Here is a 23191-nt window from a genome sequence, read left to right as displayed (position 1 = left end):
GGATTCACCCAGGGAGATAGACAAGTCAGCGAGCTGTTACCCCTAACCTGCCGGCACACGCCCCGTCCTGAGGGAAGGCAGCCTTGGCCTTGTCTGGCAGTAGTGATGGTTCACCGTGAACGGAAGACCCTCAAGAACATCCGAGTTCCCAGCTGGTACACAGCGGCCACAAACCTCCAAAGCAGGAAGTCACCTTCGCCAGACCCCAGACTTTTAGTTAAATACGCACAATTTTATTGATTGAAGAGATTAGGACAAAAACATTAAACCAAATACAGGACAAAGCACCAGAGGCCACAGATTCCCACCATGCATGTCACCACTCTCTCCTCCTCCCGGGTCCTTAAAAAATACAGGGGGAGGGAAGGAAACAGGTCCTCCTCGACACAGCACCATCCTCAGAGTGTAAAAAGCCTCTCCTCTCCATCTTCTGTTATCAAAATAGAATCCAGGGCACGTCCATGGCCGCCTTGTCTCCGGACACGAACGGGGGAGCCGCCCTCTCGGGAAGGGGCCGGCCGGGCTCCTGTTGGGCAGGCGTGAAGCATCCACGGTCCGCACATACATGCCACATACGATAATGGAGCACAGATTCAAGTAACATTTACATACTAGAGTCCACGTGTCACCTACCCAAAAACAGGACCAGTTCACACAACGTATACAGGCAGTAAAATCCAAACAACTGAGGTACTGGAAACACAAATATTTATGCCGAAAGAGTTCTGTATCATACAGCGATAGAAAAGCCGTTAATAAAAAAAAAAAAAAAAAACATTGGCCACTCAAAATCAAATACAGCTATCTAGAAAAGCCAAAGGAAAGGTTATTTCAGGGACAGAAATACTCAAACAAGGAAAAAAAAAATATATATATATATATATATATAAATGTTAACGACAGCATGTAACATGTCATCCCAAGTCAACCCGTAATTGAAGTACTGGCTTAATACATCACAATGTGACATTTTCCTTAATAAATAGAAGAGTTCTCGAAGATACAAAGGTGCGTGTGGGGGTAGAAGCTGTTTTATTTATATCGTCCTCGCTTTCAGCTTATTGTCTTTCCCACTTATCTCTACCAAGGGTTTTTGTCCAGACCAGAGGGCCTCCGAAGCCAAGAGGGTCATTCTCCACGAAGGGAACGAGAGAGCCGCCCTGTATTTTACACATGGGGGACAACCTGCTCTGTCTCGCTCGTCTCCAATAGAACAAAGACAGACATGTTTTCTTGAGAACCCCAGGTTGTAGAAGCTTCCGACTCCAAGCTTCCTGCTCTCTCACTCCCATCTCCGCCTAGCGCGATGCCTCGCAGGCAACCCTGGTCGTTCAACAGGAAAAAGACTAAGGAGGCGAATGCCTTTCTCCTTCCTTCCTTCCTTCCTTTTCTCTTTCTTTAAACTACGAGAGCAGTGATGCTCTGGAAGTTTGACTTCTAAGAGCTTCCTGACACGAAACAGAATAGCTTATGAAGGCCAGGTCCCCCTCCCCTCTTCAGGGAGCTGAGAATGAACATGTCCCTTCCCGAATGGGGTATTACATACTTTACCTCGAAGGAATGAGTTGAGAGAGCGATTAAGAGACACAAACTGGACTTTCCTTTTCTTTTAGTTTAGCACCCAGGTTTCATGTCAGTCTGTGTGCACCGAATTGTCTTTAAGTGACCGTTTAATGATCAGATAGGTGGTTGGCTTGTTTCAAAAGAAAAAAAAGAAGAAGAAGAAGAAGAAGAAAAAGAAAACCCTTGGCCGATTGTACCTTCCCTGAATCATGACAAGAAGTTAGATGCTAACAGTGCGATGCCGAGATGTGGGTTTGAGGCAGAGTTTCGATTCTGTCAGGATCTGCAACTAGTTTTGAACAAAATGAAAAGTGGGGTAGACAGAGCCAACTGAGGGGGGTGGTCTCCGGGGCTACATCAGGGAGGAGAAACTGCAGGGGGCTTCCCCCCACCCCTGACCCGGCCCCAGGGCCCAACCCCACCCCATACCTCCCGTCCCCATGCTACATGTTCAGTCAGCTCCTTGAAGGTTTTCCTTCTTTGAACCAAGAAACCTGTGAGTGTCAGTGTCATTCCTGCTACGGAGCCAGGTGACGTGTGGTCCCTGGAGGAAGTCCCTTCGCTGCCCTCTGCCGCTCCGGTACCAGCCCAGTCTCTGTGGGGCGTGAGCTCAGTTAAAGAAAGGGTCCAAGTTCTCTTCCATGTTGACATCCGGCACCAGCTGGTCAGACACCTCCTTAGCACCATATCCTGAACTGGAGACGCTGAAATCTGTAGAAAACCAAGGATGGTCCAGAATTTCCTGCGAGGTCAGCCGCTCAGAAGGCTCCCGCCGCAGGATGCTCCGGATGAGGCACTTGGCCTTGGGCGACAGCGTCTCTGGAATGTTGAACTGGCCGCGCCGGATCTTGCTGAAGAGGGAACTGGGCTCAATGTCATGGAAAGGGTACCGCCCTACCAACATGGTGTACAGCATCACGCCCAGGCTCCACACGTCGGCGGCCTTGCCCGAGTAGCTGCCACTGGTGTTCAAGATCTCCGGGCTCACGTAGGCCGGGCAGCCGTGCTTGTCGGAGAGCGAGTCATCGTCTCCCCGCAGAATGTAGGCATCTTCCAGGCTTTCCAGCTTGACCCGGGTCCTGCAAGGAAAGGAGGGACACATGAGCTCCTGAGGGTGCTCCGACACATCATTACGTCACAGCTCCTGCTCAGTATCCAGCGACTCCTACTCCTTCCTTCATCCGCTCACCAGCCTTCAACATTACTTACTGAGCACCTTCTAGTGCCAGACCCCCTTCCAGAGCTGGGACACAGAAGTGAGCAAGACTGACAAGGACTCTGCATGAAGCTTACAACCTATTAGGGGACTCAGCCCATTAGCAAGTAAACAGGTCACCAATAACAGCATTGCCTCGTCTTAGTGCTGAGGGAACAAGACATTAAGTCACCTGCTCCAAGTCACATCTGAGTAATGACTGGGATTCCCAAGATCTGAACTCAGATCCAACCAACTGGGAAGCTGACAGCAGCTCTGTCCACCACGCTTGGTAAAGCTGGCAGACACTCTGCAAGGACCTCTCACGTTACTCAAGCGCACTTTGGCCTCACATAATGCTTTGGTTAGACATGGAAGGTTGTACGATCCTATTTTACAGGTAAGACCATGGAGGCTCAGAGCTTGAGTAACTTGCTCAAAGCCTTTTAGCTGGGAAACAGAAGGCCTGACCTCATGTCTCCCTAAGTCAACCATGTTGCACGTGTGTACATGTGTGTGTGTGCTTGCGTGCATGGGTGTGTGTGCGTGAATAATAGGATGAGCCCAATAGCCTTCTCAAACTTGTCACGCTGTTCCCCCATCTTCCCCCTGCCGTGTGAGGACCACAGTGCTGGCTGACACGAATGTAGGACGCTCCTGGGGGCACTGGGTAAGAACAGAGGTGGAGAAATTTCATGAAACTCTGAGTCCCTGGAATCTAGGCCTTTATACAGTGGGTCTTGATATCATCACTGGGTATAAAATAAAGTAAGTACTCAGTAAAGACTTTTGGAAATAAGTTGAATTCTTATCATTAGCTATACATACTTTCCAGTGAATGGAACTGAGGACCAGGATGCGAAGTGACTTGTTCAAGACTGAGGGCTGTCCCCGACCCAGCACCATAAGCTCACGGCCCAGTGTTCTCTGTTTAGCCAAGAGGCCTCCCGAGAATCCCTGTCTCCCCATCTTGTGATTCTTTAAGGGGAAAATTGAGAATGACTACCTTTCAGTGCTTAACACCACAATCCTCCTCCTACTCTCCCGGCCCAGAACACTGCCACCCCCACAGAGGGCCAGTGGTCTCAGGCCTCGTAAACTCAGTGAACCCTATTCCATCACCCTGATCAAGGCTTGCCACGAAGGTGACATAGGACAGGGAGGAGGGACTAGATTTAGGGTTAGAACCTCATAGAAAGCACCAACTAGGTCCTACAAGGTCCGTATCAGTCACATCAAGTGGTTCCTTCATCTCCCTGTTGCCCAGGTGTCATGAGGCTCACATGCGCAGAGAAGAGAAAAGTGCTTGGAAATACCACAAGGTCCTCAGTCAGAGCCCTGACTCCGGTCCATCACGGCTATTTCTCACCTTCCTCCTACTGCACATCTTGGCCTTTTAGGGCGATGACCACCACTACTCAGAGAGCCCCAGAGAGGAGGCGAGGCTCAAACTCATCCAGGGAGAGCTCCACAGGACAGGTCTGAGGAAATCTCAGCTGAATCTAAGATCTCATATATGTTTTTTTGTGTTTTTTTTTTTAACATATTTTTATTGATTTTAGAGAGGAAGGGAGAGGGAGAGGGAGAGAGAGAAACATCAATGATGGGAGAGAATCATTGATCTGCTGCCTCCTGCATGCCCCACACTGGGGATTGAGCCTGCAACCCAGCCTGTGCCCTGACTGGGAATTGATCCATGACCTCACAGTTCATAGTTCAACGCTCAACCACTGAGCCACACCGGCCCGGCTAAGATCTCATAATTGGATGGTAGCAGTTTCAAAGACCACAGAGTGACAACTCCCCTCTACTTACTTCCATCCATGAACAAGAAATGGTGTGAGTAGCCCTAACTGGTTTGGTTCAGTGGATAGAGCATCAGCCTGTGGACTGAAGGGTCCCAGGTTCAATTCCGGTCAAGGGCATGTACCTTGGTTTCGAGCACATCCCCAGTAGGAGATATACAGGAGGCAGCTGATCGATGTTTCTCTTTCATCCATGTTTCTAACTCTATCCCTCTCCCTTCCTCTCTATAAAAAAATCAATAAAATATATTTTTTAAAAAAAAGAAAAAGAAAAGAAATGGTGTGGGTTGGAGCTAGGAGAGTGGACTGAAGCCAGACATCTCCACCTGTGGTGTGGCTGTGGAGCAGTCGCTCAACCTCTACGCCTCTCAGCCTTGCAGAGGACTGTTGAAGAGGGTAACCTTCCTTTGTTTTTTTATTTTAGATGTTTATTGTGGTAAAATTTGCATAAAATTTCCTACATTTACCATTTTTAAGTGTAAGGTTCCTTAGCAGGAAGTACCTTCTCACTGTTGGGCATCTATCTAGAAAAGACAGCCTGACCGTCTGCTGGATGGACATCCTGGGGTTCCAGGATGCAGAGCAGCCGATCTGTTACACGTGCTCCCCATGCTCTGTCGTAACCCGTGGTCCACACCATCTCCTCTCCCGACAGCGAATGACCTAGAAAGGCAGGGAGGGTCGAGGGTGCTATTCCGGAATTGTGCTGAGTGAGCACAGACCCCTCTTGCTTTGCTTTTTCTCCTCTAAGGGGGCAGGTGGGCTGACCCACAGCAGAGATTGGAGGTGAGTCAGTGAGACACAAGGGGCAGAGGGGAGGGAAGCGCGAACCACAGGCACAAGCGGGCTCTCTCCACAGCTTCCTCCACCTGCTCTCACCCTTAAACGCCCCTGCCGAGTCCAGGAGGGAGCCAGACTCCCCAACTCCAAGTTCACTGCCTTGGCAGCAGAGGAGCTGTGGGAATAATCATCGCAGTGGAGAGAACAGTAATACTGATAAATAGCCTAACTGCGGGCGAGGGACACAGCAGCGGAATGAGCACTAAATCGGAATCAGAGGGTCAAGCCCGGGGCTGGGCTCCTCTGCGGACGCCCACCAGGTAAGGCCAACACCTTCACTGAGGCCGCAGTGACCCGCGGCATCTCAGCCTTGTCTTCAGCCCCCGCCCCTCTCTCCATCCCAGCCTCCCCACTGTTCCTCAAACACGCAGACGGACCTGGGTCCTTCCCGGGGCCTTTGAACAGGGTCCCCCTCAGGCCCGCACCCCAAATGCGCTTCTCCAGACGCCAGTGCAGCTCACTCCCACTCGCTCAGGTCTCTGCATAGGTGAACCTTATGCAGGAGGCCTGGCCTGACCCCCCCACATAGTGCAGACCCCACCCCGCTGCTCCCTACCCCCTCGTCACCACCTGAACACGACGCATCGTCTTTCAGTACTTACACATGTTCGCTCTATGTCTTATTCCCATGCTCACCCCGGGGTGATCGCCTCATTCCCCCTGCTGGAGCCATGGGCAGGTGGCTGAGGGTCCCTTGCACATAGAGACCAGCACCTGTGTTACTGCGATGCCTTCAGCACCTACACTGGTCCCCAGCAGACACTCCGTCCACGGGTGAAAGGCAATCTCACAGTTATGCCCTCAGCGCTTCTGTGGGCTCAGCTTTAAAGAAACGAGCACCAGCTGCCTCCCTGGCCAGGCTTAGTGAGGTCACGTGAAGGCGCCACGGAAGCAGGTGCTGTAAATCACTTCCCGTGCGGATGGGGGGAGATGCGACCCAGCCCTTCCAGGGACAGGCTGCAGCGCCCGAGCTCTTTGCTAAGCTCCATCTAAAGCCCTGTCCCTCTCATCCCTGTCCAGGTCACACCCCCCGGTTCAGACTCTCTCCTTCCCCCTCCCCCCAGGCTTCCCCCCGAGGCAGCAAGGACCACACCTGCATCCTAAACCCTCTTCTGGGGTCCTTCTCCAGAAATGGCCCTAGAAAATGCTAAAGGGCTCTCTCCTGTCAATGAACCCCTCCCTGCAGCCCCCCTCCCCACCCCTCCCCACCTGGAGACGGGACTCAGAGGTCATGCAAATACCTAGGGAATTTGAGAGTGAAATCAAGACACCCCATGCGCTGCGGTCCAGCTCTGCCCAAGCTCACCCATGTGTTGTGTCCCTACCTGCTTGTCACATCCGGCGTGGTGTGTGCTGGGGCAGGGCAGCCACAGAGCCGGCCAGTGCAACTCGAAAATTACCAGACACCAAAGACCACGTTATGGCGCGGAACATGTGCCAGGTACCTCCGCCTGCTCTCAAAGTTCCTAAGATCAACTTCCAAAGCAAAAATGATCTTCCCTCCATGTGGACCCTGAGCCTGAGGCTGAGAGGGTGGGCACGCTCGTCGGGCTAGTAGGGCTAGTTGGGGGCCGGGCGCTCGCCTCTCTGGGCTGTGAGCTCAGCCAGCGAGGCTCCAGCTACGTGGGCAGCACAGATGCAACCAGGACCAGGGCAGGCGGCCCCAGGGCAGGAGGCCCCAGGGCAGGAGCCTGCTCCCGGGATGGAGGAGCACACGCATCCCAGGCAGGGGAGGGAGGAGGGAAGGAGAAGCCAGGAAAAGGACGCAAAGGAAACAGCCTTGCAGGCGTCTGACCTTGCCTGCTTCTGGGAACATCCTGAACTTGTTTACATCACTCCCAGGCAAGGGTCGAGGCGGGCGGCCTGGGTTACGTCTTTAGACAAGGTCCTTCCAGGGTGCGCACGGCAGGGACCAAGCTGGGCTGGAGTTCCGGTCCAGTCCCCTCGGACTTGTTACACAAGGAAGGTCTCTGGGGCTTGACTCCCCCTCTGGGAATGGGGGCCACTGCCCTCACCTCTATAACGTGGGTGGGGGAGGCCTGGCGGAGCACCTGCGTGGGTCCGAGTGGGAGAAAATGAATGGATCTGCTTTCCACATCGGACGTCTCCTGAAGAGCCCAAAGACTATAAATTTCCAGGCGAAGAAATTGATTTTCGTGACCATCGGTGGCCCTAATAATTCAAATGTCCATCATTTGGGCATTTAAACTAGGAACTGGGGGTGCAGGCGTGACACGTGACACCCATTTTCTCAGTTCTGTGAGGATTCAATGAGCAATGCTCCCACAGGACTTGTACAGTCTCTACCGAGAGCCCAGCAACACGGCGGCACATGCTGGCCACTCAGATCGCGTTTACTATTAAGACAGGGTCTCACTTCAACCCCAGAGCATGGAGGGGAAGACAGATGGACAAGCCTCAGGCGGATGGACGTGTATATGCATTCGATGCCCAGATTCCTTGCTGGGCTCTTTGCACTTGTTTTTCCCCCAACCTGGCATGTCCTTCCCCCACCCAGGTGCCCAGCCCGCTCCTGCTCACTGTACTCAGTCCTGAGGGAGGTCTGCAGGATGGGCTTCCGAGAGGCGGTGGTACACGAAGGATACAGAGTCCCAAGAGTGACAAGAAGGAACGGTGGAGATGCTGGTGACCAAAACGCTGCAAATGACAGTGGCTGTTCCTATGGCTTCTTGGAGGAAAGAGCCACGAGCCCAGGGCAGGATGCCTTTGGCCCAGACGCTGCCTCCCCGCATGCGTCTTGCAACCTGGCCCCGGCCCAGGCGCGGCACAGCCTGCTCTGCTCTCGACCTCTGAATGAACGTGGCTCACACGGGGCAGCCTGTGTACTCGGGGCTGGCCCAGCCAGTGCCAGGCCTGGTGTCGCTGGCTCCCGAGCCAGGTGAGGAAGCCAGAACCAGCAGGACACAGCTCCGCTCCCCGCCTCGGGGAGCAGCGCTGGCCTTCGCATTTATAAATGAAAACGTATGGCTACGTGGACTGAAAAGGGCTCTGTCAGCTTTACGAGTCCTGATTTTAAGTTTAATTTTTAAACTATAGGGGTAGCAACACTTCCTATATGGCATCCTCAGGATGATAATAATTATAGTAACAATAGCAACCACAAACTGAACGTCTAAATGCTGGAATTTCTTGCCCGGCCAGTGGCTCAATGGTTGCGCATGGACCTATGAATCAGGAGATCATGAGTTCAATTCCCAGTCAGGACACAGGCCCGGGTTACGGGCTCGATCCCCACTGTGGGCCACGCAGGAGGCAGCCGATCAATAGATCTCTTATCATTGATGTTTCTATCTCTCTCCCTCTCCCCTCCTCTCTGAAATCAATAAAAAATAAAATAAATAAATAAATACTGGAATTTCTTCAGTCTATGTCTCTATTTCTCGTAACAAAGCTGAAAGGCAAATATTATATGTGCAAGCTTCCTAAAAAGTAAGGAAACTGAGGCCCAGAGAATTAAATGTGCGGGTCCTGAATAGGGTAACTGAAAAAAATTGAGCTCCGCATCCCTGTCGGGAGGATCCTGAGGTGGGAGCTCTCTCCAAAGCGCATCGTGGCACCAGCATCCCAGGTTTCCTCCGTCAAAAATGGGGACACTTTTAAGGAAAACCCTGGTACATAGAGACCAATAAGGCCCAGGCCTATGCAGAACATCACAAACACGCTCGAGCCGCTGTAGCTCACGAGGCGCACGTGGGAAGCTGGACCTGCCCATGTACCAGATGACGAAGCTGAGGTACAGAACACTGATGCGGCCTGTCCAAGGTCCCCTAGCAACTGAGTGGCAGAGCTCGGGTTCAAACCCAAGTGTTCGGCCTCCAAATTTAGTGCTCCTTCCAAAATCTCAAAACTGGCCTACCCAAGCAGACCAGGCCTGGCTTTTAAACCTTTACACAGCCCTGGGCTCTGGGCAGGAAGCGATGAGGACAAGGCTGGGCCAGGGCGGGGCTGGGCTGGGAGTTCAGCCAGGCAAAGTGGGCCTGGCCAGGATGGGAAGTCCGGTGGCCTGAGGTCAGTGGAATCCGGAGAAGTCATTGAAGGCCATTCCAGGGGGTGGGTCCAAGCCGGCCAAGGGTCGAGCGAGACCATCAGCTGCAGCCAGGTCTGGCCTTGCTCTGTCTGCTACTGCGACGCTACGCTTGGCCACCAGTCCTGGTGCCAGCAAAGAGCCACCTGGGGCTGTAGCTGAGGGGGTGGGGAGCTAGGGAAGGACCGCCCCAGCACCAAGTCAACCTGGCAGCCACCACTGGGTCTCTACGGGCTGCTAAACTCTGCCCAATAAACCTTCACTCCTTTAATTCTGGTTCCTGTGCACATAAAGTTTTCTAGCAGTCACCTCTGAGAGTCACCAATGCACCAGGTCCAGTAGATGCAGTGAACAGGCCCAGCTCCAAGGCCAAGCTGCTCAGCAATGAGCACAGAGCAGCCGGGACACCAGGAAGGGAGACGCTTCAGGGAGAGGAGAGTCCCCGGGGAGGGGCCCAGCAGAGGGGCTGGTGAGCTGTGCCGGGAGCTGTACACTCTGGGCACCTCACACACACATCAGGGAGCTGGGCTTGATGAAGGAGAACATCACGGCTTAGAAAGATGAAGTACCTGCTAGGAAGTCTCACAGTTGGGATGAGAATCTCAATCCAACTCATGCCCCCAGGTGTTCCCACTGCACCGCTGCCTGGCCTCATGCACAGGGCTCATCCTCATGCACAGGCCTGCATTAACTGCCTGCAGGCACAGTCACTGGAGTCTTCTTGGCCCCTGGGAGAGCGGGGAAGCCACCACCTCCACGGCCTTCTCTTCAGGAAGGTACAGCACAGCCTGCCGTCTCCATAGGAACAGGCAGGGAATCCCCAGACAGACAAAGCAGCTCAGGGCTCCTCATCAATGCGCCAGTGGCCTCCCGCTGCCCTGCACTTAGCCCTGCTCCTGCAGGATCCCCGGCCCCCAATCCATCATCTCCCGATGGCCCCTCAGACAGGCGTCTGCACACCACCTCCCCCTAATGCCAGCCCTGTTCTCCCAGACAGCCAGGCGCACCTGCCCAGCTGCTTAGGGTCCAGAACTTTCCTCCCATGCCCCATGGTGGGGTGGGGTCAGGGCGCAGGCCAGTCCCTTCAGCCTCCTCTGTCCCCCCACCCAGAGTCTCCCCAAAGCACGTCCCTCCTGACACACAGCATGCTGGGAACTCCTGGCCTTTGCTCAAACTCCCTTCCCTCCTGTTGAGTCTATTCCTAAGCAGAGTTCCCCCGAGGCAGCTCCCCACGCACTGCGCTTAGGCCCTTCCTAAGGGAAATGACACCCCAACACGGACACCGATGGCAGGGTCTGCATAAATTGTTCTGCATAAATGGTTCAATCCAGACGGAAACGCTGGGGGATTTCTCGTGTGAGGTGGACCTGGAGAAGTGGTGCTCTTTGAAAGGTGTGTCCACGGCAGATCCATACGCCTTCATCCTTCAGGCTCGCATCCCAGGCAAGGACACCCATGGCCCGCACTCCCCCTTGCCCCCCTCCTTCTGTCACTAGAACCCAATCCGAGCTGCTCCTACTCCATGAGGGGGGTCTTCACTGATTCAGTGCCCACTGCGTTCCAGGAGTGGGGACCCAGCGACAGCTCCTGAGATGCAGACATGGGCACGTAGAACAGAGAGATGCCCCGTGACAGAGAGTGGGGGCTGGGGGAGAAGACTCCTCGCCATCCTGGGAAAAAGGGTGGGTACCTGAGCCTTCCCCAAGGGTCAGCAGGATCAACATAAAGATGGGAATTCCAGGAGCTCATGTCACTGGCTGTCAATGCAAGGAAGCAGGGTCCGGTCTCCAGGACTCGGTGCCTGCCCTCTCTGCCCTGCTGGATCTTACAGCTTCAGCAGAGGCAGGAGCAGCCTGGAGATCTAAAGGGAGAGCCAGGAGAGATGCTCACAACAGAGAAAGAGCCCGGCCCAGGTTGGGGAGGGAGGGAGAAACGCCCCCATCCCCAGCATGAGGCGCAGCGGGGGATGGAACAGGTGGCCCCAGGTTCCTACACGGGGTCCCAGCTCCCTCCTGCAGACACAGGCACAGACCAGCTTCCACAGAGCAGAGGAAACGAAACGTGTGACGTCAATTGATAAAGATCTTCTAACCAAAGAAGAAACATGTACAGGGGCATGTTTCTCCATTCACAGGGGCATTTCTGTGCAATGAAATGTCAACTCCGGGCCTTGACTGGGGGCGGGGAGTGAGGGGTGGCAGGGAGCCTCGTCCCAAGGGAGAGGAGTCAAGCAGGTAAAACAGGGACTTCCTTTCGGCAGCCCCGCCTGCACCCAAGGCTGCCCCAGCCGAGAGGACTCCTCCCACCCCGAGTCAGCGAGCTGGCACCGGGTCACCCCGAGAGACAGACCCCCGTGGCGGGAGGCTCAGGACAGCAGGTGCGAATTCGGAGCCAAGCACGGGTTCACCGCACTCATTCATTGACTCCCCGGGGGAAAGTCTTGTTCTCTCCACGGAGGAGGCGCTCTGAGCAGAGGCGGTGAGGTGACTTGGCAAGGTTAAGTGCAAGAGCAGAGATCCCTATCCAGACAGTGGCTCTGTCTCCACACGGGAGTAACCAGCCTCTCCCAAGCGCAGGCCTCCCCTGAGAGTCTCAGACTGCAACACGGGGCCCCAAAGAACAGCTGACCTCGCAGACCACTCTAATGGCACAGCAGGCCACGGGGGTGGAGGACACAGACACGGGCACACCCTTTGGGGGTTTGGGCACTGCCCTCTATCGATTCAAGGCCCAACCCACACTCAGGGGGCCCCTCCCGTGCAGATTTGACTATAGGAACTGTGGATGCAAAGGGTGTGCCCAGGACGAATTCAACCCGGGTACGGGTTTAACTTCCTCAAAACGAAAACAAAAGAAGGGGGGCTGTGCCTGCAGAAACATCAGGGCCGGTGGAGGCGCAGGGCAGGAAACAGGGCCGGTCCAGGCCCGGTGGGTGGCACCCTTCACTCCCCAGTGAGCCTGGTGTCCACCTTCCTGTGCATACATCTTGTCAACCGTCTGGCCTTTCAGAGCAGAAGGTTCCACAGCACATGCACTTGACCTCTACCAGTCACCCTCCCAGCACTGATTCAGTGACGATAGCGCAACAGAGAGAAGAGGATGTGGCTTCAATCTGAACCCTGACATCACAAGAGCCCCCGCTCTTCACGGAAATGGCTGCCGGAGAGACGGGCCACATTCCCCCAGGAACCCACAGAACCCTGGGAACCGCTCACCATAGTTTCATCAATGACTCTAGGACCAGCTGTCCATCAGTGAGAGCCCGCCCCACAGTGAGTCGCAGTATCCTCTCCTTGAACTTTCACAACCACCTCTCAGGGATGCCCCTGTCATTTCAGCTTGGAGGAAGCTGCAGCTTAGAAGCATTACATCACGTAGCCACGATCAGGTGGCTCATCGTGGTAGAGGCAGAATTTGAATCTCGAGCCTCAATCAAAATAAAACAGAAGCAGGAGGGTCTGAGATGTTGCTACTGCAACCCAGAGGCAGACGGCACAGGCACACGGGCTTCAGGTCGAAGGCAAAGCTGAGTGTCATCTGTGTACAACGTCTGCAAAGTGACCGTGGGCAATGACTTCCGGTGCTGGCAGTGCCACTCGATGGCTCACCATGGGCTCAGAGTTCCAGGTGGTCCAGGACGGAAAGTCTACTCGCGGGAGCCGCCCACAGGCAGGTCTCCTTCTGGACCAGGTGCCGCCAATTCCAATGGGTAATGCCTGTGCCTCCAATCACTTTCAAGGGCATCAAGGAAGGAGACGCCTATCTCTGAGAAGACTAATGTGCAAACAGTTGAAGATTAGTAATAAAGCAGCCCCTCCAAGGCTCGTCTACGCTTTTCCCTCTGAGGACCATGCATCAAGGTGCAGAAAACAGGCAAATGCCATCCTTTGCCTTCCAAAAGTCTTTCAGACCCAACCCACCGTCTCCCCACATTGTCTATCAGGAGGGGAGGACGCCTCGGTCCTACTGAAACGCCTATGGTTAGGTCCTAGTGACCAGATGGAAGGTGAGATCTGTCAGCAGCGAGGCCCCCATGAGGTCCCAGGGCCCCTGCAGGACTCCTGTGTGGGCCCCGGAGACTCGTCTGCTGGGAATCACGAGGGACAACTCTGATTGATGCGTGACAAACCAGGGTCTCACACTCTGCAAGCGAGGTTCAAAAACAAAACAACACTAAGAAGGAAAAGGCTACGAGGCATGACTCCCTTTTTACAAACACTTGACAGTTGGTTTAAAAAAAAGTCTTAGCAGCTACTGATGAGAACACTGAGTACGGCCTTCTCAGACCTACCAGACGGAGACACTTGTCATGTGCAGAACAGCAAGTCCCCTGGGACCGCAGCAGGCCATGGGGCTCTGGGGTGAAGTGACAGGATTTCCAGGCTAGCGCCATCGTCAAACAGGTTGTGTGACCTTGAGCAAGGTCACTTCACTCCTGTGTGGCCATCACCACCCATCAGATGGGGCGGTTCTCCTCTCCCGTGGCCCCTCGGGAAAGCGGGGGCTGCAGGGACCACGTGCTCTGAGACATGCGGGGGACAGATGACAGGCTAATGTTTTCTTTTTCAAAAGGCAAATGCTCCTTAAAAAATGCAAAAGGGTTTAGCTTTGATATGTTTGCTCCAGGAAACGGTTTCTGGGTTCCCAACCACATGGGACACTTTTTCTAGTTCTTTCTAGAAAGGGTCATGCTCTTTTGCAAAAGTCAAACATAACTCCGAAGGGAACACCAGTGATCACCATCCTCCTGTTGGAAGCTTCTTGCATCTTGGTGTGTCTTCCCGAGGCGCTAGGACATCAAGGCTTTGGGCTTTGCCAAGACATGCTCCTTGGCAACCCTTCGACCCATTGTCATAGAGGGCAGGGCAGGCCAGGCCTGGGAAAGCCCCACAAAGGCCATGTGAGCTCTGCCTCAGCCCCCATTGGCTGCCAGCTGGCTGTGGGCACCGGAGCAAGCTCACCTCTGGGCTTGGCCTCCCAGACCCTTGGGGACTCCCAGACGCCACTCCTGCTCTACGTCCTGTGACCTGGGAGATCCACCCTCTCTGCCTCACTTCACAACACACATGGACCATGGTGAGCCGTGGCTGGACCTGCCACCCCAGGTGCTTGCTGATGCCTGAAACTCCTCTCTGAAGAGAGGCGATCAAAGATGGTGTTTCAAAAGGGGATCCCAGAGACGGGCATCCACCTGCTGTCCTGCTCCGTCTGTCGGGCAAGTGGCTTTCTTGGGAGCTGTCTCATCAGAGAATCTGCCCAGACGATTGTTCTTTCCCATCTGAGACCCCCCCCCCCCCACGCTGCCCTTCAGAGCCCCCTCAGTAACCCAGACATGCGATTGTCACCTCTCCAGTTTACAGGGAGAAGTAAGTTACAGGATAACCTCAGAGAAGGGCCTTATAGATGCCACCAAATATTAACTCTTACATTTGTAGTTCACATTTGGATACATCTCCAAGAAAGGCTGGACACAGGAGGGCAAAATCTCATTCATACGTGGAATCTAATAAACAGAATAAACTGATGAACAAAACAGATCCAGAGACACAGAAGCATAGAACAGACTGCTGAATCTTAGAGGGAAGGCAGGGGTGGGTGGGTGGGAAGAGATCAATCAAAGAACTGTATGCATATATGCATATCCCCAGGTCACAGACAATAGGGTGGTGAAGGCCTGAGGGAGGCGGGGGGGGGGGGGGGGGGGGGTGGGGGGGGGGGGGGGGGGGGGAGCGGGGAGGGAGGAAGGTAGCTAGAAGGGGTCAGTAGAGGAAAAAGGGGGGACAATTTTTTTTTTTAAAGGATGCCTTTTCAGATATAGATCTACCTTCCAAAGGAGAATACTCAAAGAAGCACATACCTGAATGTTATAGCTCAGAAAAACCTTGGAGCCAATATAACAGCCAGGACAGAGATAAGGACTGGAGGCTGGGGGAGGGGACCAACTCAGGTCACACAGGATATTAAAGGCAAAACCAGGTAAGGGCCTGGGCCTCCAGGCTCCAAGGGCAGAAGCCTTTGAGTTGCAGAAAAGATAAGCATTCCCCACACTCTAGATCTTAGGGTATCTCTCTCTTCTTCAGTTTGATAATAAAACTAAAAGCCATTCACTATCAAGACCTGGATGTAACTGCCACAGATACCCCTGACACCCCTTAATGGGTATAAATATGGAACGATACCCAACCTCTGTGGGTCTGGGGAACCCAGTGGCGTCTGCACTTTGTACACCATCTGGATTATAACGCTCACGGAATTATTCCATCTGGGTTACGCAGCCACCGGCCCTCTTCCCTTGTTAATCCCCAAATGCTTCCCAAGCATTTACTTCCCAATCAGCTCAAAGCACACGAGGGAAAACCCACGCCCACGCCACTGGATCTGTCTCATTCAGATGCCTATAAGCAACAGCCCAAAAATATCACAGGCCACTGGGGCGGAAGATAGCAAGCCCTGTGCAGACACACAAAAGGCATTCCAGAAATGCGAGCTGAGTGAGTGACGCGTGCCGGACCTGCATTCGGGCGGCGTGCAACAGCTGTGACAATGGACTTGCACGCCACTATCCACTTTCCCAACAGGCGGCCCCGAGGATTCCGTGACCTCACGCACGTAGGCCCTCTAGGACAATTCTTGGAATAGTCAGCAATGAAGATAAATCAGCTGCCTCCACCCCCCCTAAAAAAGCACATTATTAGAAAGGAAAAAGGAACTTGAAAGAGTTTTTTCAATCAAAGTCATCTGGAGGAGAAAGCAGGGCCCCCGTGGGGTCTGCTAAATAGAATGTAATGAGTTAATGGAAGAACCAGAAATGGAAGCCAGATGCCCAGCATCCTGTCCAGCTGTCTCCAAAAATAACCGGGACCTTCTCGGGCCGTGGATGTGCAGCGGCAGGCTCCTCACCTGGAAGGCCGGACCTGCCCACGTTGCCTATGACATATTCCTCTTTCAAGTCTGGGCCCCAGAGTCATCGCTCTTACAAAAACCTCTGGACTCTGCATCCTAGTTGGTACCGCCATCCCAGCCCCCAGCCCCATCTGACCCACTACCTACTTTATTTAGGGCCTGTAACACCATCTCTGTAGGTCAGTTGACTAGTAAATGTTTCTGGCTATTCATAGCACTGAGAACTGTGACTAATACTATATATTGAGGAAATACCCAATTGAAGGAGGAATGAATGAATGAATGAATGAATATTAAAGGATGGATGCCAGGCACTGAATGTGCTGAAGGCCAGGGTTTGGGAAATCTTGCCTCATTCACACTGAAAATGCCACCCAGGCTGGCAGCCACCTTCAGAGTTCAGAACACCAAAACCAAAATAGTTAGCAGTCACAACATACCCTGCACCTGTCCTTGGAGCATCGGATAACACCTTGGGAGTGAGGGGTGACTATTTTCCAAGGGCACGTCAAGCCTTGTGACATTCACCCCTTTGTCCCTCCAGGCTGTCTTCCCCACACCCAGACCACAGGCAGCAGAACAGCCTCCACGCAGCTCTCAGCAGCAGGCTGCTCAGGAGCAGCCGTTGTGGTGTGGACAGAAATGAGACTCACCTCTCTTCGTCCTTAAAGATGAATTTCCGTAGCTTGAGGTCACGCAGCACCAGCCCCCGTCGTGGCAGTGGGCCACGGCAGAGGCCGATCTGGTAGAACAGTCTGGCCGCCTCCTCCTCCCTCAGCTTCTTGCACGTGCGGACGAAGGAGTGCATGTCCCCATAGCTCCGCTCAAAGAACACATAGGCTTTGGTCTCCCCCAGGAGAATCTCGGTGATTTGGTTGATGTTTGCTGTGGGCAGACAGGCAAAGCACGGGGCCAGGGACTCCTGGTAGCAGCTGATATCAAACACCTAGGGCTGAATGAACAACAAGACCCAGAGTCAGAGGGGGCCTCTTGGACGGCCAATCACAGCATGCGAGCACCTCCAACAGGGACCAGCTTCTGCGATGACAAAGGGTGTGCTGACCTGGAACCCAGACCACCCCTGGGCCTGTGTCCTGCCAGCTGGACGCCCTTGAAGAAAGTCGCTGGACCCCTCTGGGCCTCCCAGACGTCATGTGTAATATGGGCAAATGCTATTTGGGAGGATGATATGAAAAAGTGAAGGTAAGAGTGTTTTTGCAAGACAAAAAAATTCACCACAAAAGGTCAGTTTTATTACTTTTCTCTCCCAATCAACTCTGTTTAAGAAGAATTAATGCAAAATCGGAGAAATGACCCATCCCAAGCTACAGAGATAACACCTTATGTTCCTTCAGGGGGAAAAAAAAAGAAAGAAAAGAAAAATGGACATGAACACTATTCAGCTACCTGTATAACCATTACAGACCACATACTCTGTGCAATACAACGGAGTCATGTAGCACTATACGGCACGATTAGCAGCTTACTAGAATTACATGCCCAGGCTGCCATGCCTCCCTTTCACAGATTGTGGAAATGGAGCCCCAGAGAGCAAGTCCCATCCAGCCCCTGGTGGCAGGGCTGGGAACAGGACGCTGTCCTTGCTCCCAGGAAGGCAGGCATGCTCCTCTCTCTCTTCCCTCCACAGATTCTAGCTCAATGAATCAGTTATGCAACGACTTCCTATGAATCAAAACGAGCCTTGTGAAATGCTGCCTCATTGTGGGATTATTGAAAAAGAAAATCCACCCTCACACCTTTTTGCAACAGACATGAGAGGTATTAGCCTGCAGAGAGTTCTGAGGGTGAAAAAAAATTAAAAAGCGTTCATTCCTCTGCAGCCCTCCCTGAATCAGGACCACGAAGGCCTGGGTTTTGAATGTGGTTTCACCATCTGCCTGGGAGTGCGGGTTCGAGAATCCATCTGTGCCTGCAGGAGTGGGGGCCGGCGCGGGTGGGGTGCTTCCCTGGAGAGCGGGATCGCTCTAACAACAAGATGCTTTGTGTGATCAATGCGCCGTCATTTAACTTCCCGTTGTTTCTTTTTCATGAGTTAAAACATGCTCTCCTTTAGCAGCATTCCTGCAGGGCCGTGGGGAAAATGCTGGCCTAGAAATCACCAAATTTGAGGCTCTAATCCTGGCTGGGCCACTGCTAATCTGGATGAGGTGGATACAAAGCATTAGGGTCACGCCCCCTCTCCCCCATAAACAGGAGACGTTGATTTAGGGCCCCACCGACCTTCTGGGGGTCTGGATCCCACATGAGAACCTGAGAAGAGCGCTTAGCCGACAATGCCCATTCCCAAATGCACCCACGATATTGGATTTATTTTAAGAGAAGACACAGGCCTCCTGAAACCATCCACGGATGCAGGCTGCCATCTCCGAATCCACGAGTGAAGTCACTCTCAGCTTCAAAAAATAAAACCTATGAATCAGACAGGGTGAGCAAGAGCCTCGGAAGCGCCGGTGCTAAACCCTGGGCGAGGAAGCACAGTAACTTTGTGAATGAACCATAATGAGCCATCTCAGGAAAGCCCTCGATTTTAAGAATGGGTCCGTCAGCATCTCCAGGGACCACAAATCACACCCCGAGGCTGTCAAAGGATGACCTCCGTGAGCTGACCCTGGAGGTCCATTCAATTAAGCATCTGCTACGCTTGAGTCAACTGTAACACACAGACCCGGACTGCAGGGAGCAGGGACCCAGGCAGCCTGGGGAACCTCGGCGAGTGTGAGCGCTCTGCAGAGGCAGTTATGCAGGCGCTGCGCTTACATAACCGCCGCGTGTCTGCCAGCGGGCTGCAGGCTCCTGGCCCGTGCTTGTGCAGGTACCGTTATTTACAATATACTTCCCGTTTCAAGTGCATTTGTAAAATAAAAAGTGATTTTTTAATTTTTTTTTTTTTTGCTCAGCACCTGATGATCCCGCCCAGTGCTGAAATACTGAATGGATGTAGATTTAAAACAAGAAAATCGAACACCTTCATGGCAGCATCAATAGTAGCCATAGCCTTTGTAGAGGAGACCCGATTCCAAGATGGTGGACGGAGAATGGAAAATAAAGCCAGTAGGAATGTTTTCCCAAATGGGCAGGAACCAAACGTTTATTAGCAGCTATAACAGGCATTTATGGGCTTGGATTGGTATTTAAACCATCACCTTCAAGTGCAAAATTGAGCCATGAGCCTGGTTGGCGGCTGCTTTTGAATGTTTAATTTAGACCCTCAGGTATATAATGTGACAGTTCAGATAAAGCAGTAAGATTGGGCCATCTTTAATAGCATTTGCAAAAAAAAAAAAAAAAAAGGGGAGGGGGGATTCTGCCAAGATGGTAATACGTCAATCTGCACAGTAACTACCTGCACTTCCATGAAAGCCAGAAGCTACAGGCCCTTAAAGCTCCCTCCCTCCCTTTGCTTACTGTAGGCATGGGGACAATGAGCAGGCCTGACTATTTGGGTTAAATGACCCTCCCCCCTCCCCCACCCCCATAATGTCCCATAGAATTCTCTATACAGTCCTCTGCAATATGTGGCATCTTTACATTTGATCTGTTTTTGCAAACATTTTTTCTTGGATCAACACAGAGCTAGGAGACAAGAACTCTAGATTTTAAGTCATCGATGCATAGGTTTCACTCAGCCTTGCAGTAAGCTAAGCGCCCACAGTACACATCTGAGGGGAGCTCATGGAAGCCGCCTTGAAACAACTGAGAGCTCCCAAGCACCTCCCGCACTCCACCGTGCTTGCATAGATGCCACCATCACCTCTGGTGAAAAGGCAGGGGCAGAGGCTGCTGTGTCTTAAAGGGATGACCTCTGTCAAGCAGAACAATGATACTGCAACTTAAAGGCACTCGCAGCCACACAGTAATTGGCGAGGGGCCGCTTCAATCTTTGCCATCACAAAACCAGCAGATGAAGTACAGCGAGGGGCCAGAGAGCAAGTCTGCAAACGACACTGTGAGGTCAGCCCAACGTGAAATATGGCTCGAAGAATCCGAACCGAGGAAGAAAGAGCAGGGACCCGAGGCACCTCTGCTTTTTAAAACAAAGAAATAACAGCAAGACGCTGCTGCAGACTGGGGTGGCGGAGTCCCCTCGCTTCAAAGCACCTCCAGCCTTTGAAAAAATATGAAAATGCTGTGCCCAAGTTGAGCGAAAGGAGTGAAAACGCTCACTGCTGGGTGATTGTGCATATTTCCTAGCAGAGTGGCAGCTCTGTGGAATTCATTCATTTCAAAGGATGACTACCCTATTGTGCAACGTTGTCGGTCTTCTGAGAATCCAGCCCCGCTCTGAATAGCCTACTGGATTTTGGTGAGCAGGCACAGTTGCTCTGGGTGTCAATAACTCAGAAGATGCAAAATACCAAATGCTCGGGGCAAGCAGAGAGCAGTATTTAAAAGAGTCTCTTCTTCCCCCCCCCCCCCCCCCCCCCCCCCCCCGCCCCCAGGTCTAATCCGAGCAATTGCAAAACTGACTGGAGAGTTCCACAAAACCACTGTCTTACAATGAAACACTCCAGTCCCCCTATGAAATAAAGCCTGCGGTTAATGGTAAAAGTGTCAGGCAATTCAAAGACAGCAGGGGTCCCCACTCCTGATGGCCCCCCCTCTCCACCCATCCCTCTAACCCCCAACCCCCACTCCCACCCTCCAGTGGGGGGGGAAACAACAGTGAGCAAATCTAAAATGAAGTGACAATGAGCTCTTGATCTATGTCCAATTCCTCGGTAGAGGTGTGTTCTAATGTCCTTTTTTTTTTCTTTTCCAACTATCCTCCTGCTCATCCCCTCGTCTGGTGCCCCGTGGGTGCCTACAAAGACACACAGACACACATGCATAAACCGGTCACTGTTCAGGGTCAAAGACACAAAAAGGAAATCAATCCTAGGGTCCATCTCTGCGTTAGGGAGAATATCCTGAGGCTCCGAACTTTACAGGCAAAGGTGTGTGTGTGGGGGGGGGGGGGGCGGGGCGGGGGGGGGGGGAGGGGGGGGAGAGCGCCAGGGGCCCTTCAAGCACGGAAGTCTGGGGATGAGAAGAAACAGACACAAGCCAGGGACCCAGAGGAGTCACTATTTCCTACACCCGGAGGTGTGCAGGCGGCTTTGATTTCCACCCACAAGCCTCCTTTTAAGGCTCCAGGCAGAAGCCAGCTCCCTGCGCTGGGCCCCTCGGCTCAGCCAGAGGGGACACCTTTGTGCGTCCCTTTGAAAGGGCACCTTCGGAACAAAGCTCGAACACCTGCACGCTGCTCAGAACAATGGCTGCGAGAGAACCGAGTCATCTCTGCCTTGAAATTAGGGGCGGGATTCCCTGCTCCCGGCTGGAAGGGGAGGGGGCTGGACACCCGGAGACATCCCCTGGGCGGTAGGACGCAGGGTCGCGCGCGGAGGCCGCTCCACGAGCCTCTGGGGCCACGCGTGTCCGTGGCCCTCGCGGGGTCCCGCCGCCCTCGCCGCTCCGGGCTTCCCCAGGACGCCCCCGCCGCAGCCCTCCCCATTGTCTGCACCGCTCGGAAAACTTCGCCACAACTAGTCGCCCGGGAACAAATAAATAAAGAAGCCCCTGGAGCAAGGCCACGGATGTGTTACCCGGGGAATCTCCCTCCCCAGACGCCAGGCTGGGCGACCTCCCGCCCCCTGCAAAGGCCTGGGAATCTTTTTGAAAAGACAAAAAAAGCCAAACCCAGCCGAGGGCTCGTTACCTTGCACACCAGCTCCTCTCCGCTGTGCAGATGCACCGCGCGGAAAACGCGGTCTCCCTCCAGAGGCTCCAACAATAAGTATTTCCCGATGCAAGAAACGCAATGCGACAAGTTCGGAGTCTCCGGCGGGCTCGGGGAGCCGAGGTTCGGGCTGAAACTCTGGCTGGGCTCGGCGGACCTTATAGACGACAACTCTTCGAAATCCTGGGTTTTGTTCCGCGATCTCCCATATCTCGCTATTGTGATGGGGGTAGACCTGTGTATGTTCATGAGTGTGGGGATCGCACACGACCAGCAAACAAAAACCGCCGGAGGGATGAGTCGCTGGCGAGTGCGGCTGCAGGCGCCTCCGTGCCACGGATTTTAAAAGGGGGCGCGAGGGGAGGGGACGGGAAGGGGGCTGCGCGGAGAAAGAGTTAGAAGCCCCAACAGGGCGCAGCTGGGCACCTGGTCTGCTCCGAGCCCGGCTCCCGGGGGCACTCGGTCGGCAGCGGCTCGGGTCCTTTTGTTGCCCCAAAGCAGCCAGCGATGTGCAGAATCGCGGCACTTTTAGTTTCTCTCTCCCTCTGTTTCCAACGTGGATCTAGGCGAGGAGCCGGGTTGCTCAAGTGGGAGCTGCAGCGCCGGGTCCCCCGGAGCGACCCCCACGCAGGCTTCAGACTTGCAGGCGGGTGGGTGGCAGGAGCCCTGCTCGAGTTGGTGCAATCTTCGGGGAGCGCACGGCGGCCGCTTGCTCTCCGCGCGTTAGAAACCCGACAAAAAGAGAAAGGAAATCAGCACGGGTCTACCGGCTCGCGCCGCGCGGCAGGCGGAATCCGCGCTGCACCCCCCTTTTTTGGTGGAAAGGGTGGGGGGGCGTGGAAGGGGGGCGGGCTGCCGGAGAGGGTAGTTATCTACGACTTAACTGTAGATGGCGTCTGAGGCTTTTCCAAGATCGCAAGAGCTCTCCCAAGAATTAAACAAACAGACCAAAAAAAAAAAAAAAAAAAAGCAAGGGAGCATTTAACTTGGAGCGGTCAGCGCGGCCAACAAAAGATTGCAAAAGCCGGGCGCGGGTGGCGGCGCGGGCCGGGCGCAGGTACCGCGACGGAGCGCAGGCTTGGCCGGCCGGCCGGCGGTCAGCA

The 23191-nt window shown here is 53.7% G+C and overlaps 1 protein-coding gene across 1 annotated transcript; it reads right to left on the bottom strand.

The window, feature by feature from the left end:
• Positions 1 to 217: 217 nt before the first annotated feature.
• Positions 218 to 22930, bottom strand: TRIB2 (tribbles pseudokinase 2). Its single transcript, XM_070428697.1, is given in 5 exon segments — positions 218 to 2642; positions 17005 to 17056; positions 17059 to 17089; positions 17091 to 17297; positions 22068 to 22930. Coding segments are annotated over 5 exon segments (1029 nt in total). The 5' UTR covers positions 22338 to 22930; the 3' UTR covers positions 218 to 2173.
• Between the last annotated feature and the right edge of the window lie 261 nt (positions 22931 to 23191).

This window comes from Myotis yumanensis, unplaced genomic scaffold (assembly GCF_028538775.1).
Source record: "Myotis yumanensis isolate MYYU_CA2020_CCGP unplaced genomic scaffold, mMyoYum1.0.hap1 SCAF_11, whole genome shotgun sequence".
NCBI lineage: Eukaryota > Metazoa > Chordata > Mammalia > Chiroptera > Vespertilionidae > Myotis > Myotis yumanensis.
Note: the sequence above shows the minus strand (reverse complement) of the source record. Positions and strands in the feature narration are given on the sequence as shown.